Source organism: Ailuropoda melanoleuca, chromosome 8, assembly GCF_002007445.2.
Source record: "Ailuropoda melanoleuca isolate Jingjing chromosome 8, ASM200744v2, whole genome shotgun sequence".
Lineage (NCBI taxonomy): Eukaryota > Metazoa > Chordata > Mammalia > Carnivora > Ursidae > Ailuropoda > Ailuropoda melanoleuca.
The window spans coordinates 83,116,037-83,131,088 of NC_048225.1; the positions used below are offsets into that span (position 1 = coordinate 83,116,037).

General features: G+C 39.9%; 1 protein-coding gene across 3 annotated transcripts in view; it reads right to left on the reverse strand.

Moving 5' to 3' along the window:
• Positions 1-15,052, reverse strand: part of PLA2G4A (phospholipase A2 group IVA) — a 157,037-nt gene that overhangs the window by 54,283 nt on the left and 87,702 nt on the right. For all 3 annotated transcript variants that reach the window (XM_011231846.3, XM_034666785.1, XM_002924848.4), the window contains 2 exons: positions 14,116-14,257; positions 975-1,111 (listed from right to left, as the gene is read on the reverse strand). In XM_011231846.3, the coding sequence (XP_011230148.1) occupies positions 975-1,111; positions 14,116-14,257 (279 nt within the window). The remainder of the gene's footprint in view (positions 1-974; positions 1,112-14,115; positions 14,258-15,052) is intronic.

Consider the following 15,052-nt stretch of genomic DNA (forward strand, 5'->3'; position numbering starts at 1 on the left):
CTTATTCCATCTCTGCGTTCGGAAAGTTGTTTTTCTTCTTCTACATACTAAGGTATCTTGCGTTTCATTCTATTTGCCCTAGAGAAGAAAATGAATACCTAGTGAATCATGTAGACTTAGACACGAATGCTGAAAGATTACAAATCAGCAAATTATAGGAAGATTAAATTAATTATGGGTGGAGCATGTTATTTCACCTCTGTGATATTTACATAGAATTTCAATTGATCTATTTTTAAATTTTAGGTTTAACTACATTTTAAGTTACAGATAGGCTTAGCGGGAGTAAATTTATGACAAGAGTATCATTAAGAATGAATTTGCCTTAAAAAACATTTTTAAGGGGGCGCCTGGGTGGCACAGTCGTTAGGCGTCTGCCTTCGGCTCAGGGCGTGATCCCAGCGATCCGGGATCGAGCCCCACATCAGGCTCCTCCGCTGGGAGCCTGCTTCTTCCTCTCCCACTCCCCCTGCTTGCGTTCTCTCTCTCGCTGGCTGTCTTTCTCTGTCAAATAAATAAATAAAATCTTTAAAAAAAAAAACATTTTTGGGGCGCCTGGGTGGCACAGCGGTTAAGCATCTGCCTTCGGCTCAGGGCGTGATCCGGCGTTATGGGATCGAGCCCCACATCAGGGCTCTTCCGCTATGAGCCTTTCTTCCTCTCCTACTCCACCTGCTTGTGTTCCCTCTCTCGCTGGCTGTCTCTATCTCTGTCAAATAAATAAATAAAATCTTAAAAAAAAAACATTTTTAAGAAGCAAATTATTGCATCAAGCTGAAATACTTCAGTAATTTGAAGTTAAGGTTCAATTTTTTTTCCAGATTATATAAAGAATTCTTTAAAAAAAATTTTTTTTATTATGCTATGTTAGTCCCCAAGGTTCAATTTTCTAAATCCTTTCTTTTCTAAGGTTCCAGGTAGATAAATGCTAAACATTTAGCATGATATAACTAAGGTTTAAAATGTGTACTAACCATGTGGAGCCAGAAAGCCCAGCAATGTAGGTAGCACAATCTAAAATTCCCGCTTCATACAGCGCCTTGATCACACCTGAGAATCCGACCATGGCTCGGAACCCTCCACCTGAGCCCAGGATGGCCACCACAGGCACCTGGAGTGAGGAAACACAGAGATCATTTGTAAAGTCATAAAATATATTCCCCTTTCAGTTTCAGTTTTCACGTTATCTGTTCCACATTTGGTAATAAAGAATTGTAAGTTCACTCATACCTTGATAATATCTAATTTTTTAAAAAAGAAAATGTTTCATATAAGAAAATTAAGAATTAATGTCTATTAGAAAGCAGATGTTACTAAAATAGCAGCTAACTCTATTTAGAAATAAAAACAACCATAACTCTGTATTTGCTTGACCCTTTGCAGTTTATGGCTTGCTTCTGGGTGCACTTTTTTGGGGGGATTCATTTAAAAATCTTGTAAAGTGAGCAAAAATGTCTTTGCTCATTTTGTAGATGTAAGTTCTAAAATGCTGATATTACTTGTGAAAGATCTATTTGCTGGTAGTCTGGAGTTAGGTAAGCACCGTGCCTTCTTGGCCCAGAATTCTTACTGCTGCTTTATGCTGACTCATTTCAAAATATACACTATTATTCAAACGATTAAAAGAGATAAGTTCTCCAAAATCTATTTATTCTTTAATCTATTACATAAATTTGACTGAGTGGTCTCTATCTTTCAGGCATCACAGATAGATCCGGGGAATATAGTTTATTTAAGTGAGGCAGAAATGTAATAATAATTATGACAATATGGGCACCTGGGTGGCTCAGTTGATCAAGTGTCTGCCTTCAGCTCAGGTCATAATCCCAGAGTCCTGGGACCAAGTCCTAGGTTGGGCTCCCTGCTCAGTGTGGAGTCTGCTTCTCCCTCCCCCCATCCCTCTCTCTCTCTCACTTTCTCTCTCTCAAATAAATAAATAAAATCTTAAAAAAATAATAATTATGACAATAATAAAAATAGGGATAGATGACATTTGTTGAGCTCTTACTACCTGGTAGGAAATGTTCTTAGCGCTTTACAGAAATTGTCTCATTTATTTACTTAATTTTATTTTTTAAAGATTTTATTTATTTTTTTGAGAGACAGCACACAAGTGGGGGGAGGGGCAGAGGGAGAGGGAGAAGTAGACTCCCCACTGAGCAGGGAGCCTGATGTGGGACTTGATCCCAGGACCCTGAGATCATGACCTGAGCCAAAGGCAGACGCTTAACCAACAGAGCCACCCAGGCGCCCCAGAAATGGTCTCATTGAATCTTCACAAAATCTCGATGAAGTGTGTATTTTATAGGTGAGGAACCAAGGCACTTGGAAGCAAGGCCTTGAAGACTTGTTCAGGGTCATGCAACCAGTAAATAGCAGTCAGGAGTTAAACCCCAAGCTCCTATATCCAGGCTCCTGCTAATATGCCTTCCTAAAATAAAGGGCTAGGGGCTAGGAGTACAGGAGGTCCAGAAGGTGTGGTCAGTTCCAATCAGAGAAATTGAAGTGGTAGAGAAAGCTTCATAAATAAAAAAGAAATCTGAGTTTAATTTTAAAGATGCACAGTTATTCAATAGGGAGGGACGAGGGCGGGGAAGGAGGCCGTTCTGGAAATGGAAGCAACATGAGTCAACCAAGAGTTTTTGCAGGAGAGAAGCAAAGGCTGTCTGCAACGTGACTAAAATACAAGTGTTTGTTTGGAGAGGGAGAGATTGTCATTTTCTTTGTGGTCCTGAGCCATGATTGCTCAAGAGAGCTGGTGGCTTGTCTATACCCTAGGGCACAGCTCTCAAAGTGTACACAGCTGTCTGGGTGTCCACAAGGTCGAAACTATTTTCACGAAAAAAGTAAGTTGTTTACCTTTATTCATTCTCATTCCTTCATGAGTCTATGATGGAGTTTTCTAGAAATTATAGGATGTGTGATATAGCAAGAGATTGAATTCGAAAGCAGATACAAGAATCCAGCTGCCTTCTGTTAAGTCAAACAATAAAGATACTAGTAAAAATGTAAAACAGGGCTGCCCTTCTCACTTTTTTTGGTTCTTGAAAATATGGTTATTTTCATAAAATCATTGATATGAACATGACAAGGACTTATTTAAAATAAATACACATTTTAATAAGTTTTCTCAGTTTTCATTTTTCATATGGTAGTATTCATAGATATAACCCATATAAATGAAATCTCTTAAAAGTTGTTAATATATTTTGAGTATAATGGATTTCTGAAACCAGAATTTAATAACCACTGCTCCAGAATATCAGGCATGTGGTGAGTACAATCAACATCTTCCAGGAAAATTCTGAGGCTGTTGAGGATAAGGCAGGGGGGAGACAGACAAGGGAGTAACGAGCGGTGGATGGAAATATTTACTGGACAGGCAGAGGCTGATGGGGAAGAATGGTCAGCTTGCTGGGGAGAAAGGGCATCATTTGTTTGATGTGTTTCCCAATAATAACTATTAGCAAAAGAAAATATGAGATAGAAGACTGAGCAAAGATGGAGCCAAGACATTAGATCACGAAGGAATTCAAAGCTTTATGAGAAACAAACTGAAGAAAGAAATCACCATGGATGGAAGAGCGGAAGCTGAAGTGAGTGGGGATGATGTTCTAACTAGAGTACAGACTGGAGTGAAATCAAAATTGTCATATTGTTACCCGGTTTTATTTTCTATATTTGTGACAAAGTCTCATTTGCAGAATAAACGTACAAATCACAGAGTGCAAGTGCAGAGATGAGCTCAAGTACTTTTGCCAGTTCTTTTTTTTTTTTTTTTTTAAAGTGGGCTCCATGCCCAACATGGGGCTTGAACTTAGGACCCTGAGATCAAGAGTCAGATGCTCAACCAACTGAGCCACCTGGGGGCCCCCACTTTTGACAGTTCTATCTTATCTCTAATAGTCATGGTTTTCTTTTCTTCTGAGGCATGAATGGGAGACAATAATTCCTTCTTTCTTCTACCCCTAGAGTGAAGCTTAGGAGGAGAGAAATAGAATCAAGGCATATTTACAAGGAGAATTTGGTGACTGATCCACTGTTAGGCATAAAAGAGGAAGGAAGGTGGCCGGACCGTTAGGGTTTCTAGCTTTGCTCTCCGCAGATGATGCTGTCATTACCCAGAAGAACCCCAGGGCACGGGGGTTCTTCTCTAATACCGAGTGGCCCCAAACTGAAAGAGCCGGGACGCAGGTTGGAGACCTCATTCATGAAAACACACTCCTGCATTCTGTGCAATGGAGCAATTTAAATGGCTTTGAACCTGTACATGTTTAGATGTACAAAACGCTTTCAAATATAAATGTTGAAATTGTAAATAAAGTAAAATACCCAAGTTCTTAAAAACTTGTCTGGAGGGGAAAGATAGCTAAGATGGGAAACGGAAGTGGGTTATACAGCAGGCGAACGGGGCACATTGCAGTATTAGCTGTCATGGTAGCTGTAAGCAGGCCGGAGAAGAAGTGAGAAGGAGGAGGAGTGTGACTTAGGCCTTGAAAGAGGAGTTGAGTTTATGGGCAATGTAATAATAATAGTGAACATTTTCTGTTGTCATGTGCCAAGCACTGAGCCTAAGGTCAGGCCAAGAAAGACAGTCATAAGCAAAAAAGGGCATGTGATTTGGGGGCCAAAAGATCAGTCTTCTTATTGCAGCAGGAATATACTAGGGAGTTAGAAAAATAAGATTAAGAAGGGCTTTAAGGGAAAAAAAGTATTAGAGTTGATATTGTAGGAGGAAGATTGTCTATATTCAAAAATCACTTAGGGGCATTTGAGCCTGTTGATTTGGTTACTTGTAACATTGCATTATTGAAAATAACATTAAACCCAATGTAAATCAGACCGTTTATAGTAAGAAAATTCTTAGTAACAAATTACACTGTTCAACACATAACGCACCACCTGCACTGTTGTTCAGAGTCAGATTTAATAAAAGTTGGAAAACTGAACATAAGCCTTTCTCTAATCCTGAGAAAACAGCTCCCCAGATGTCCTTCTTCATAAGCCACTAGCCCAACCCATGCTTATGAATGTCTATGTTGTTAGGAATTTTCTGGAGATAGCCGCTTATTAAGCTGGAATTTGCAATTTATATAACCCATTGTTTTCACTATTGCTTTATAGTAAATTCTTAAATAGAGTTTTCAGGGAAGATTTTAAAGTCAGATATCTGAGCTACTATCAGGTGAAAGAAATGTCAGCTACTTGTCCATAAAAATTGAATAGTCAAATACTTGAATGACTATGGAGATTACAAATCTCATCTGTATTTACTAGACATGAATTAATCTGTTTTTATGTATATCATTTAATTTTTACAACATTATAGGTATATATTTATCATGACCTACATCTTAAAGATAAAATAACTGAAGCACAAAGAAGTTAATTTTTCCATGTCACAAAGCTAGAAAGTAAGGTCCTGTGGACTCAAAGCTGGATCTGTCAGCCTCCAAAGCTTTTAATTCAGTCTGCTCCATGATCTCTGAAAGCTTTCCCTACAACTAACTTCGTGACCTGAGGCAAAGAAAATCCTCCTTGGACTCAGTTACCTTACATGTAGAAATACTGGGTAGAATTAACAACCTTGAGCCTTTAGCTCCTGGTAACACTCCAGATTCTATATCTCATGCAGAATAGCAATTACAAAACTATAAAAGTAGACATTTTTATTAAATTAAAAAAGGGAGGTTCGACTTATTAAGAAAATACTGTGTGTCTAGCACAAGCATGGGCACTTTCGCTCAGTTTATTTCATCTGATTTTCCCAGCCCTCGAGAGGAGATCATCATTTCCATTTTTCAGATGCTGAGGTATTCAATGCAAGAATACCTTGTCCACACAGGGACACAGCTACTGTGACGTGAACTAAGGTGTCACTGACATCGTAATTCACTCTTTCCTTTTACTCACTACTGAGAAAGAAAGAGTAATTTTTGTTGAAAGAAACCATTTGATATTTAGCTAATTTATATTTCAGATTCATGGGTCACTTTGGATGATATCAGCCCAATTTTATGTAAAAAGTGAGGGCTAAATTTGGATGTTTTAATAGCCTCAGTCATTCTGAAATAACTTTCAAAAAAGTAACTGAAGAGTTATAAGAAGCAGCTGTTAGTCCTGGCTCAAAATCTAAAAGAATCAAAGCAATAAATGTTGTTGGCAGGTTTTAGCTTATATTTAGACCTAAAAGCCTCAGTATTTGTGCATAAATGATATCAATGAATATTTCTCATACTTCTCTCATATGATAACAGGAAATGAATTTTCATTTACCAAAAATCTTGTGGTCTTGATTAAATTACCTTGATTAATTACCTTGGCTTATGGATATTATTAATTTCCTCCCTTGCAAAAGAAAATTCTCAAGTGCTTAACGATTTTTTTTACTTTCTCATAGATTTTTAAGGTCTGAAAATTATATAAAGACTTTTGCTTCCTTGGCTCCTATATTAGTCAGCATTCTCCAGAGACACAGAATCAACAAGATGTATCTAGCTACCTACCCATCTACAAAGAGATTCATTATATAGAATTGGCTTGTGAAATTAGGATGAATGGCACAAATCTGCAGTATGGGCCAGCAGGCTCCAGAACCAGGAGAGTCAATAATGTGGTTCTAGTCTGAAGTCCAGCAGGCAGAGACCCAGGAGAGCCAATGGTGCAGGTGAAGAGAAGGGCAGTCTGCTGGAAAATTCCTTCTTGCTCAGAGACGCTTATCTTTTTGTTCTACTCAGGCTTCAAATGATTGGACAGGGCCCATGCACATTACAGTTGGCATTTACTGATCTGAATGTTAATCTCACCTACAATCACCCCATTTCAGGTTTTATTTTATTTTTATTTATTTATTTATTTTCAAAGAGGGGGGAAGTAGGTCCCAGAGGGGTTGGAATCAGTAGTTAAGAACATCTTTTTTTTTTTTTTTAAGATTTTATTTATTTATTTGACAGAGAGAGACAGCCAGCAAGAGAGGGAACACAAGCAAGGGGGAGTGGGAGAGGAAGAAGCAGGCTCCCATCGGAGAAGCCTGATGTGGGGCTCGATCCCAGAACGCTGGGATCATGCCCTGAGCCAAAGGCAGATGCTTAACGACTGAGCCACCCAGGCGCCCCCCCATTTCAGGTTTTAAAGAGGCAAGAGAAAAGTATGTAACCACCTCTGGGCCAAATGATCAAGACTTAAAAACGATGCTCAAAATTATGAAAAACACAAAGGGAAATATTTTTCCTTGGGAAATTATTCATTTAACAAACACTTTTCATTTGTAAGTGGGACAAAGGTGTTTTTAATATATAACTTTAGTGACATATGAAAATTCACTTCATTTTAAAGTATTTATACTTTAAATATTAAATATACTTAAAATATACTTAAATATAGTTAAAATATTTTACTTATAGTACTTTTTAAGATACCTAGTCCAGTTGATTAAATACTTTTTTTAATTTCTAAGAAAGTTTATCATTTTTTTGACTACTATGAAAGAGGACTATAAGTCAAAAAAGTTAAGTATTAGTATTTTCTATGCCAGTTCCTTGCTAGTATCATAGATCAGATGGTTATAATCATTTGAATTGTTATGTGTTTGGGTCTGGATTTTGTTAGCAATTTTCACAAATTATTCCTTTTTTTCTTTTTGTGAATAAAACAGGCAAATTAAGAATGAAGATGTCACAAACTCCACATTACTGAAATTGATTTCTATGCCCTTTAATTTGCTCCAAATCATCTCTCTGTTCTTGCCAGTTTGGAGAAAAATATGGTACGAATATCATATCAGAACACTTTCTTCCTCTGTTTTTACTGAAAGTCAATTTTCCAAAGTGCCAACCAGCCCCCAGCACCCCAAAGCACAAGTCAAAACACCTGAACATACATTCAAGGAGGTAGCCAAGACCTAGTTTCGCAACCCTCAACTGGTCACTCCCCACCAACCTCTAAAAGGGGTCAGAGAAGCTGTATTGAGAATGAGAGCACCAACCCTGTAAGTATAAAGGAGAACCAAAAAGTAGCACTGATTTTTTTTTTTTTAAGACTGAATGAACATATCACAGTGATTATCCCAATATTAAAACTGTTTAGGCTTTAGACTGCTTGTTTGTACATCCTAGGTCTTCACTCATGATTATTATTATTATTTATGATTAGTATTTTTTTGATTAGAGGATAGAAGCAAAGATGACAATTACTGAGTCTGATTTGCCAGCGCATCTCCACAGTATCGGCAATGGTAGGAAAGGACATGGCTGCCCGACTGGGAAAATGGTAATGCCTACAGTGGGCTTTGCCTCCCCACCAACCTGTACCCAGTACCGGTCCTCCCAAGGTGCTGTCCGGTCCATTTCTGGTCAGGAACTTAGGCAACTCCTTTGTACACAAAGGGAAGGAACACACTGACTTGGTTTGCTTCACAAAACGTACAGAAAGTGTACATATTATTTCGTTTCAACCTATTTACGATTTTTTCCAGCACAGCCCATAATTGCACATGCAAAATTTAAAAAGTGAGTTTACATGCAATTAAAATATATTATTGTTACTAGCATTTTGTTTTCATCTGGCCCCTGGCCCTTTCAACCCAGTAAGCTCCCTCAGATTTGAATTCCACAACAATAATGTCCATTTGATTTATAAAACAAATTCAAACCTGCAACAAATCCAGCACCTGTCCCCATCTGCCTCCTCCCTCCTTGCTTGGACACGTGTGTTCCTTCCTGCCTCCCCCTGAGCCTGTATCTCTGAGAGCTCTGTAGTCTTCAGTCGTCACCTGCCTTACAGCGGACAACCCTACTGGGTAAAGTCTGGGCCTCTTGGACATCTACTTTCTAGACCAACTCCAGCTCTCTTATTCCTTGGCTGTTCACATCCTACCACTACCTCAGACAGAAAAACTCCAAGTCCATCTTGTGAATCCTGAAACTTGACCCTTGGAAGCCCATACCCGTTCAGCGCAACTCCCTGTCCCCCACAATTAGGAATTCCATACTGTCTGTCTTGCAATATTTGCAACCTAAGAGGGGAATAAGAATGGATAGTACAGGGTGCCGGGGTGGCTCAGTTGGTTAAGTGGCAGCCTTCAGCTCAGGTCATGATTCCAGGGTCCTGGAATCAAGTCTCGCATCAGGCTCCTTGCTCAGCAGGGGGCCTTCTCCCTCTCCCTCTGCCCTTCCTCCTGCTCCTCCTCCCTCTCTCTCTGTCAAACAAATAAAATAAAATCTTAAAAAAAACAATTGATAGTACAAAGTTCTGTCATCACAAAAAAGGTAGGAATTAAGAGGGAGAATATTCCAGAAGATGGAAACAACATACACAAGGAATATAAATTCTCATTAACTACTCAAGCCTGACTTCTATCACCTTCAGGAACTGTTTTGCTTTGCCTCTTCCTCTGTCACCAGATGGGCTCTCTTTTCTCTAGTCTTTCACTTAATTTATATGGCAAACAAGTACAGAATAGCACTTGCAAAATATATTATTTAAGGTCTACTTTATACTTCACCCGAAGCCATCTATCTGCTTAAACTGAAGTTATTTCATATATTCTGCCTTGAAACACTTTCTTTTGTTCTCTGATGAAGGTTTAAGCAGAATTCCCTTTTCTTGCTTCCCTACTATTCCAATTCCAGATTTTTAGGCCCCCAACCAGTTTGGCTTCGTTATGGTCAGTTACTAGGGAACAAAAACTATAGAGTAGCATTTCCCTTCCCATAAGACTGTAATCTGGAAACTTCATCTGACCAAAAGCTATTTTGAGACAAGAAAATTTATAAGAATGGCCTCTGAACAATCTAACTATGCTGAAAATCCCCATGTACCGGTCTTACAGCTCTTACTCATAGGAAAGATTCCAGGCCTCTATTCACAGAGAAATTACACTAATCAGAGACACTGTTCTAACAACAAGCTTGCTTATCAGATTTGAATTCCACAACAATAAAGCTGAAAGAGAAAGGAGTGGTTTGAAGCAATTACTTCAAGGAAACACATAAAGCATGGAGAAATGGCAGTTGATTACAAATGAAACAGACATGAGAACGAACATTCAGATCAGTTCAATCTGGGCAAGGAATGGCATATTTTAGAATGACTTCCCTCCAAATGATTAAAATTGATAAATTAAAAAAAATTTTATTATTGAGAATACATTTTTTTAAAGATTTTATTTATTTATTTGAGAGAGAGAGAGAAAGCACCAGTGGGTGGGGGGAGGGGCAGAGGATGAGGGAGAAGCAGGCTCCCCGCTGAGCAAGGAGCTTGATTCGGCTCCATTCCAGGACCCTGGGGTCATGACCTGAGCCAAACGCAGATGCTTAACCAACCGAGCCACCCAGGTGCCCTGAGAATACATTTTTTAAGCCTTAGTACTTAAGAGAATAATCTCTTGGGTTATGAGGCAGCTTAACTATTTGACTAATTCATTATATTAGACAGAAAAGCTAAGATTTTATTAAATTTGACAGTGATTGCCCTCGGGCGTTATGCAGCAAAACAGCAATACTCAAGCAGTATAGCTGCTGTTTTATTGAGCAACTACTATGTGCCCTTACAGATTGTTCTGGAACCCTATAAGCATTAGTACTTTTCCTTTTACCTAATTAGAGACACAGTCTCCATTTTACAAGTGAAGCACAGAACGGAAGGAACGTGTCCAAGTTTATCATGCCCCAATTTATTCAGGATTTTAATCTGACACTGAGGTCCTAAACTGGATGCTGTCTGTTTGTTGAACACGGGGAACAAGACAAGCACAGTCTCTGCACCGAGAATTATGTAGGACTGTTCTTCTTTGTCAAGCTGCCGTGACAACCTGTCCTGCATACTGTAAGGAGGCTATTAGCCAGAACCCGCTAGAAGTGAAATCTCATCAGAGAGCAAGGGAATTGGGAGCTTAAGGGACCCCTGATCAAGGAGTAACATAAAAACAAGAAACTATCTCATGTGTTGTGAGAATGGGTGGTTCTGAATATATCTAAACTAATTATTTTGGACAAGAGGAAAAAACTCTAGACCAAATGAAAACAACTACAGTAAAAATTTAAATTCCAAGAATGACTTCCAAAAACATGAATTTAATATTTTTTGAAGACTATTCCGGAGAGAAACATAATTACTTCATTCTCCACCCGTTGCAGAAAAGCCAATTTGTATGAATATTAGGCCAAGTTTCATTTTCCCAGGAAAACTCCTTTTCCCACAAAACAGGGAGTCCATAGAGAGGGTTGTAGCAGCAATTTGCCCTTTGCACAAGCAAAAACTAAGGACAAAGGCCAACGGGACATCTGCACCAATGTGTCCCACATGCATTTCTAATGGAGATCTTTTCGTCCAAAACTTCTCCTCAGTATGTGTCTCCTCCCTAACAACCCAATGTTCTGAGTCCCTGATCCCTCTCCCTAGCTAATTCACCCCTGCGTGCAGCGCCAAGCCACTGCCCGAATCTGTGCCCTGAATCCCACGAGATTTACCGAGCGTCTACCATGTGCTAGGACTTCTCCGGCTACTGGGAACACGAAGGTAAATCACACACACACTGTCCTGATCTTCACGAAGCTTACATTCTGCTGGAGGAAACAGACATGAAAGGAATATCTGTCCAAGTATGTTTTAAGTCCGAGTGTCGTCAATGCTGAGAAGATACGGTGTATATTTATGCCACAGAGAATATAACTGAAACCTAAGGGACATGGAGGGAAGGAGGGGGTCACTGGTGAGGGCGACAGTCTCAGGAGGGAGGCTGTTGGTGAGGGGGACAGCCTCAGAAGAAGCTACATATGTACTGTTTCAAGAACGGGAACGAGGGTGCTAGCACCTGAAAAGCTGGTGGGGAGGGGAGAGGGCGGGTACAGGGGAAGCACACTACAGGGAGAATGAACAGTGTCTGGAATTGCACCAACTGGGGAAGGGTTCTGAGGAGACGTGGAGCTAAAAGGCACCCAGTGAAGGAGTGTGGTGCGAACTGGCAAAAACGGGAGTTGGAGAGATGCTGGGAGGCCAATCCTGACAGCGATGGAAGGATTTTTCAGCTCTGGTTTGAGAGCGAACAGAAGGGGGGCAGAGGGAGGACAGGCATAGGTGGAACTACAGAAAAGAGAGGCGTTGTGTTCAGCTTTAGATGTGCTGAGTTTGAGATGTGAGGGATACCAGTGAAGAAATCAAGCAGGTGCATAGATGTTCAGGTCTGAAGCTCAGAAGGGAGGTTTTAAGTTCTTCATTTACATGGGAAGTTCTTTGGACACAGGTGTGGGCTGACATCGTGGAAGGGAGAGAAAATTCTTTTTTTTTTCTTTTTTAAGACTTTTTTTATTTATTAGAGAGAGAGAGAGGGCACACAAGTGAGAGAGCACAAGCAGGGGGAGCAGCAGAGGGAGAGGGAGAAGCCGACTCCCTGCTGAACAGGGAGCCCGATATGGGACTCGATCCCAGGACCCCGGGATCATGACCTGAGCTGAAGGCAGATGCGTAACTGGCTGAGCCACCCAGATGCTCCTGGAGAGAAAAAGAATGCAGAATGGGGAGAAGGAGGGCCTAGGCAAAGAACTCTTATATTTAAAGAATGCACAGGGGAAGATCTGCTACAGGGCACCAAAGAGGCATGATGAAAACAAAGAGGAGGCAATAGGTAAAGGGTAGAGAATGTTGCACTAAGTAGGGAGACATGTGTCATTTGCACCAGGGAGTGGTCTGGGGAGACTGGAATATTAAGGCAATTGATATACTGGGGCTCCTGGTTGGGGCTGGTAATCCATATCTGACATTGATCTGCACTGAAAGAAAAGGAGCTGTTTCCTCCATGGAATTCAAGAGGGAAGCAGCAAAGGATAGCATAATTTATGGATTATGGCAACCCTCTGGCAAGAAAGGAAGGCTTAGTCATCTGATGCCTGTTGACCTCTCTGAGATCAAGAGGCCAGTCTATCAGTTGTGAGGGGAACAGAGGGTAGGTCAGCAGCTGGGAGTGAAAACAATAATTGTTGCAAATAACTGGAAAGCAGTGAGGCAGGCAAATACAGATTGTAAGACAGGGTCTTGCAAATGAAATTGACGGCCAGGAATTAACAGAAGTATCCATTTCCTGCTTTTTTTTTTTTTTCCTAACAAACTCATTCCTTCCCTGAGGCCTGACCAACTAAGTCTTCAATTCCAGGAGGACCTGACATTGTAGGGAAGGGAAAGGTTTTCCTCGACCCTCTTAAAGTCCCTGGCTGGGTCTGAAAATTAAATTGACAAGAGAGATTAACAGAAGAGCATACGGATTTATTTAAGGTAAGTTTTATGTGACATGGGAACCTTCATAAGGAAATGAATACCCAAAGAAATAGTTACAGGGACGCCTGGGTGGCTCAGTCAGTTAAGTGTCTGTGTCCAGCTCAGGCTGTGATCAGGTCCCAGGGTCCTGGAATCAAGTCCTGCATCGGGCTCCCTGCTCAGCAGGGAGTCTGCTTCTTCCTCTGCCCCTCACCCTGCTCATGCTCACTCTCGCTCTCTCTCTCTCAAATAAATAAATAAAATCTTAAAAAAAAAGTTAATTCCATGATCCCACAGGGGAAGGGTTGGAGGGAAGGGCAAAAGGGGTGAAGGGGGTGGGAGGTACAGGTTTCCGGTTATGGAATGAATAAATCACGGAAATGAAAGGTACAGCACAAGGAATATGTCAGTGGTACTGAAATAGCATTGTATGGGAACATAGTAGCTAATATGTGGTGAACCCAGCATAACCAATAGGCTTGTTGGATCACGATGCTGCAGAGCTGAAATTAATGAACACTGTATGTCGACTACACTTCAATTAATAAACAATAAAAATAAAATAAATTCAATGAATCTTTTACATCTGAGGCTAAACTTTTCTTACTAATAGACATCTTGTTTGTGCATACGTATGTCTATGCATCTTTTTAAAACTCTATCTGATCAATATTCCTAAATATGGGCAGCATTTGTGATGATCTTCCTCAAAGAATTTGTATTTACTAAACACTTACCTTATCTTAAAAAGCTGAAGATAGAATGCTCAATCGATCTCAATATTTCCATATTGGGGTACAATTTGGGAGACCGTAGAAACAGCATGACTATTAAATTGCAAAAACATTTGAAACATTTCCAACTCACATCACGTGTAGAATACAAGCCTTCACTATTCTCCGGACCCAGGAGTTTCTTCATGTTTTCCTTTATGTTTTCTTTTCTCTGTTGTCTGAAAGTTTTCTCTTGATCACACAGAGCCATACTGAATCGGAGGTCTGGGGATGAACTGTATATAAAACGGAGAGTCATGAGCCAATGTCCCCAGTAGCCTTGTTATAAATGAGCCAGTCCCCGGTAGCTATGCTGATACATGCTCACGGCTCCCCTCAAGCCACCTCCTAGCAGGGGACCTGACACAAGGCTATAAGATGATGGCTGTCTTAGAGCTGCGTGTTCCAAGGCATGTTTCCAGAAAATAAGGAGTAGGAGATTCTTTTAAAACAAAAACCAGCAAACAAACAGCCCCCGATAAATTCATCTCATCATAGTGAGGACTTTGGGAAGCACTTCAGAGAATAAACCTGTTTAGATCTGTTTGGCACAGTATTTCCCGCATTTACGTGATCAAGAATGCCTTCCGCTGGCCCCCCATGCCCCACGTCTCCATGACGCAACACTAACATTCCAAAGAGTCTGTGTTCTGAGAAGAACACCTGTAGAAATACTATCTTTAATGAATTGCCTTGTCTAAGAGATGTCCCCCTTTTTATGAAATATTTCAAGTATCTATTTTCCAGTACTTGGGAAAGGCAAAGTAACACTGTTATCCTATATTTATTTTGGGAATAAAAATTTGCAAAACACTTTTTTTTTGAAAGTTATTAAGCGATGAGCAACAAAAATAATTAAAATGTGTATTCCCTTTGAGTAATTTTATTTTTGGACATCTACTTTAAGAAAATTAATTGTAAACTTTAAAAAGATAATTTAACCATGTTTTCCAATATAAAAAATGGTCAGTATAGTATATTAAAGGATGGATTACATAGTTATTAAATTTGATTATTATGAGGCTTAGGTA